The sequence below is a fragment of the Meleagris gallopavo genome, chromosome 12 (assembly GCF_000146605.3).
Source record: "Meleagris gallopavo isolate NT-WF06-2002-E0010 breed Aviagen turkey brand Nicholas breeding stock chromosome 12, Turkey_5.1, whole genome shotgun sequence".
NCBI lineage: Eukaryota > Metazoa > Chordata > Aves > Galliformes > Phasianidae > Meleagris > Meleagris gallopavo.
This window is the reverse complement of record NC_015022.2, coordinates 19,257,255-19,262,498: the sequence shown is the minus strand read 5'-3', so window position 1 is coordinate 19,262,498 and position 5,244 is coordinate 19,257,255. Positions and strand designations below refer to the sequence as shown.

Here is a 5,244-nt window from a genome sequence, read left to right as displayed (position 1 = left end):
TGCGCCGACCGCTGCTCACCGCCCCGCCGCCGCTGCCCCGTTAGCTCGGGCGGCAGCGGGAGGAAAGTTTCCTCCCCGAACTCCAGGGGAAGTAACCTGAACCGCTGCTCGTCACCTTAACCCCTGGGCTGCTGGCTGGGGGGCGGGCAGAGGGGGTCCCGGAACGGACACCGCGTGCCCAGCACAGGGTCGGGGCCCGGCACAGGGCAGGCATAGGGGCACCCCAGGTCCGGGCGTAGGGGACATCCCAGATGCACCGCTGCCCTGTCTGGGAGGCACAGCTCGGGGGCACCAGCCTTTACCAGCACGCTCAACCCCAGAAGCGGCAGGGAAGGGAACAGGGCAGCGCTCGACAGCAACACCACCAGGCTGTGCTCGCCCAGCACCCAGGCACCCTGCAAACCATCCCTGCTCGGGGGTGCCACACCACTCAGCCCCTGCCCGGCACCCCATGTCCCTTCCGGCACACCGTGCCCCATCCGGCTCCCTGTGTCCCACCTGGCACCGCCTGCCCCAGCTGCAAGCAGCCTCCGGGGCTGGGTGGATGTGGATAGATTTGCGTTTGGCAGCCCTGTGCAACACCTGGGAAGCAGGGCTGGAGTGTTTCTCCTCTGGGAGTGAGCGGGCTCACCCAGTCCTTGGCGGGGTGAGGGCAAACACGGCAGTTTGGGCTGTGCAGGTGCCTGCAGAGGGCTGGGCGCATGCCAGGCTCCATCTGCCCACATCCCCCCACCTCACCAGTGGTGAGGGGTCTGGGGGACGGCGGAGTTCCCACGAGTGAAACGAGCTCAGGGGAACCCTGCGCCCCTGGGTGCCAAACACAGCCCGGATGGTGACAGGGCAGTACTTGGCAGCCATGCAGGGCCAGGACGGGGCCCCAACGCCAGTTCTTGCTTCCCCTGCGCAGGCAGCTGGGGAGCACGGTGCTGGGCGGTCCCCACGCTGCTGGGCTCAGGGCTGCAGCTCTCCTGGGTGTGGGGACGGGGCCGAGGGCTCAGCCCATCCCATCCCATTCTCCCTGCCCCGTCCTGCACGCGGCAAGGCCGGGGCTACAGCAGGGAGCAGCAGCGGGACTTACCCAGCTCTGTGCTTCCCAGCTCCAGCAGGATACAGGAAAGGGCGGTGGGGATGCAGCCGGTACCGGAGGTGCCAAAACGTCTTCTTGTCATGTGCAGCCAGGCACGTCCTGCGCCAGTGACCGCCACGGCACCGGGCTGGAGAAAAGGCACTGCCCACTGCAGCCGGGATTCCCCCAGCCCCACTCCACGAGTTCCCCCCCGCGTATCGGACCTGGGCGCTGAGCCCCCCACCGCCCTGACCCCTCAGACCCCCCACAACCACAGAACCCATCCCCCCCACCCCCGGACTCATCTCTCCGCACCGCTCACAGCTCCCACCACCGCGTGGCAGCCATGCGGCAGCAGGAGGAGGAGGAGGAGGAGGAGGGCTGGCAGCGATGAAGAAGTGGCTCAGCCCAGTGACCCCCCGCGTGCTGCTGGGGGCTGGCGGCCAGCTGGGGAAGGGTTAAGTGGTGGGGAGGGGAGAGCAGAAAAATTCCTTCCAAGCAGAGTCACTGTTTCCCTGCCAGGGGAAGTGGAGGCAGAGCCCGCGGGAGCGCAGCTGGCGGGAGGGAAACGGCACAGGAAGGGGCCCCCGCACCCAGTGCGGGATGGTGGCCAGGAGGGGGCTGTGGGGCACCTCTGCCCTGAGGTAGGGCTGCCCAGCCCTGCGTTCACTGGCTGCTGGCCCAGGGCACTGGGCAGGGATGAGGACAGGAGGTCACAGGCTTCCACACCCTAGCAGGAGGCGATGACCTATCCCGGCGTCTGGGCAGGCACCTTGCCAGAGCCACACTGCCACAGCCCCCATGGGCAGCACCCACAGCCCCATTTCCCCCCACGGGCCGGACCCACAGCCCCGTCCCAGCAGCACAGGCCAAAGACAGGTTCACACAGTGGTTTATTTGGAAAAGGACATGCTCACTGCTCACACGCACTTGTTCCTGGCACAGCAGGGTACACTGGCAGCTCCCAGAAGCTCACACCCCGCTGCCCTGCCCCGTGACATCAGTGCCAACCTCTCAGGGCCCCAGCAGGAGCAGGGTGGGCAGGGGAACGCAGGCAGGCAGAGTGAGCCCCGCACCGTGAGGATGGAGGAGCAGCACCACCACGGCTCCGCCACAGCCACGGGCACGTTTCTGCACCCAGGAATCCCAAGAAGAGTCAGCCCCAGACCCGGCCCCCCACGCCGGGACGCTCACATGAACTGTGACAGGTTGGGCACTTTGATGTTGATGTCCCCGATGTTGATGTTGCGTGGGATCTCCGGCAGGTTGATGTTCTTCACGGCTGAGACGGCGCGGGATGGCACAGCCGAGAGCCCCCCCTGGGGGGGAGCGGTGGGTGCCAGCCCCACACCCAAATCCCGTCCCTGCTGTCACTGCATGCTGCATCCTCACGATGACAGCGCCAGTGGGCCATAAAGGTTTCACTGCACACTATTAACCTTGACAGCACAGCAATAACCACGTGCTGGCTGCTCCCTACACCCCTCGATGGGGAGCACCCACCCTATGCCCTCTCCCTGGGGACACGCAGGCTGGGAACACCGGGGGAGGCACCGGCTCCTCCACCCCCGGCCCCACTGCCTGCAGCACGCCGTCTCCTGCACGGCACCCAGAGCCCACCTGCCCTTGCCCACACCTGGGCACCCCTCTCCAAACTGCTGCTCACCTCCGCCTTCTCCAGCTTGCTCTGCGCCTCCGCCTGTGCCACGATCTCATTCATGTTGGTCTCCAGCACCATCCCACCGATCACCACCTCCTGCAGGATGTAGTGCACCTGCGAGGCAAGAGCAGCATGTGGCCCCAGCGTGCCACGGGGCAAACCTGGCCACTACCCCATGCCGGCCCCCCACCTCCCCCACACCCCAGGATGGAACAGAGCTGTTCCTGAGCAGCAAGCTGCCCCCCCAACGCACACAAACAAAGTCCTGGATGTGGCTTAGAACATGAGAACAAGAGTGCAGGTGGCCGTGCCACTGCAACACACCTTTGGCAGCAACACAACTCTCTGCTGAGCCAGCATTTTCCAATAATCTCCCCGCACTGATAACTGATTTATGAGTTTCTGTTGCTTCCATTATAAAGGCTGTTACTGGAAGATGGTTGTTATGATATTGGTTTATGGCCTCACGACAGCTGATTGTGCCTGCAATTACTGCGTGGCAAACATCACCAGAGCACTGCTGTGAGAAATAAAATGCTGCCAAGAACTTTTCCCTGAGCAGGGAAAAACCCAGCTCTGAGCACAGCGCCTGCCCCGCGCTGCCCCACTCTGACAGCACAGCACAGAACATCAGGGATGCAGGAAACGGTGCTCCTTTTAGATCTGGCATCAGCCTAGCTTGGACCCAACCCAACCGGGCAGCAATCCCAAGCAACTTTTGTTTTCCAAGGAACAATCCATGTCCTCTCTGGGACCTCGCAGCTGCCGAGCAAAACACGCTGTGCTCTGAGGTACAGCCACACATGGGGCCGAGCCCCAGGACGGCACCTGGCAGCGCGCACTGAGCGGAGGCACCGCGCGGCCAAACACCACGGCTGCGGGGCTGGGTGTGAGCACAGCCAGTGCACGTGAGCCCGGGGGCTGAGCCGGGTCTCTCCCCAGCAGAAACCCTCCTGACTCTCTCCTCTGAACCCTCATCTCATCAGCTGAGACCAGAGGAGGGCGGTTCGTGCCGCTGCACAGCCGGGTCCCGACCCCGTAGGAGCGCTCTGTGCCCAACGCAGCCACAGACAGGGCTGTCACCACCACCCCCGAGTGCTCCCCTTTCTCACCGCTCTCTCCCCTCCTCTCCCTCTCCTTTTAATTCCTTTGATAAGAGCACTTTTCCTGACAAGGTAACCGGCCTAGCGACATCTCTTCAAGCTGAGAGCCAACCAACCCAATGGCAGAGTCAGAGTTACAGAACCAGGTGCCAGCACGCCGAGCAGCCCTGACCTCTGGAGCACACTTCCACGTTTGTTTCTCTGTCGTGGAGTTCAGAAGTTGGTATCCAAAACAGGAAGGGAACATTTACAGCACCACTGATTTTCCCACTTGTTTTTTGCTGTCAGGTTTTGCCTCCCAGCAGGCAGGAAGGCCTTATCAGCCCCGCACCGCCCCTGCGCACAGCCCCGCTATCTGCAGCTCCATCCGGGACATCGAAGGAGGACACTTCCTCCCTGAGATTCTGTCCAGCTGAAGAGGAAGCGCAGAGGCTGTGCTCAAATCGAAGTTTACCAAACACTGCATTCCAAACACTTCCATTGTTCCTCTCTTTTTTTTTCCCCCTTAAACTCCACGCTGTGCTGTGGTGCAGCAAGGGGCAAAGCGCCCACACGCAGCCACACCACATACAGCTCTGGCGCTATGCAGAAGGCAAAGAGCAGAGCTGCACGCATCCCTTTCCCTGCAGCAGCCCTGGCTGCATGGCACAGCCCCGGGGCACTGGGGTTCCACTCTTGGCACGGTGACCCCCAGCTCCGAGCCAGGCGCCGCTCCCAGGTGGAGCACAGAGGAGCGCAGCAAGGCAGCACCCACCTTGTCCATGTGGAAGATGAGATCCAGCTCGCAGACGTTCTCAAAGCACTTGTCCAATGTCTCCACAAACACCTGAGGACGAGAAGGGGAGCGCGGGCAGCACAGTGAGACCCACACACAGAGCCTCAGCCCCAGCCGGACCCCCAGCCCTCGCTGCCCCCTACCCAGGGGCGGACCCTCCCCGCCCTCGTTGGGGCTGGGCACGTGGAGCCGAGCACTCAGCGCCGTCTCAGGGGTGGCACGGGGCAGGCAGCAGCACGGGCAGCTCTGCGGAGCACCGCCCATAGAGCCGGGACGACGAACCCCCCGCCTGCCCACGGAGCCCGCAGGACCTCAGCCGGGCTCAGCCAGGGTTAAACAACAGCCGTCCCAGAAGCGCGCACGGGGGCCGAGAGCACTTTGAAGCACTTTGAAGCACTTTGAAGCGCTTTCTGCTCTCGCAGAAGCTCGCTCAGCGCCGCCCCACGATCAGTCGATGCGGGCCGCTCAGCGGCCGACCGACGGAGAGCAGCTCGGGGGTCCCCGCAGCACCGACCTGGATGAGATCCAGGATGCCCAACTCGCTCTCGGAGGAGTCCACGCAGAACACGAAGTACAGCGTGGCGTAGTGCCGGTAGATGAGCTTGCAGTCAGGGCTGCCGAACAGACTGGGGGGGATGCG

General features: G+C 63.8%; 1 protein-coding gene across 1 annotated transcript; it reads right to left on the bottom strand.

Annotated features, from left to right (window-relative positions):
* Nucleotides 1-1,941: 1,941 nt before the first annotated feature.
* On the bottom strand, nucleotides 1,942-5,244 carry AP3S2 (adaptor related protein complex 3 subunit sigma 2; the record flags this gene model as incomplete). Its single annotated transcript, XM_031555233.1, has 4 exons — nucleotides 1,942-2,385; nucleotides 2,733-2,840; nucleotides 4,584-4,655; nucleotides 5,119-5,244. Coding segments are annotated over 4 exons (435 nt in total), but the record flags the coding sequence as incomplete, so codon positions are not given.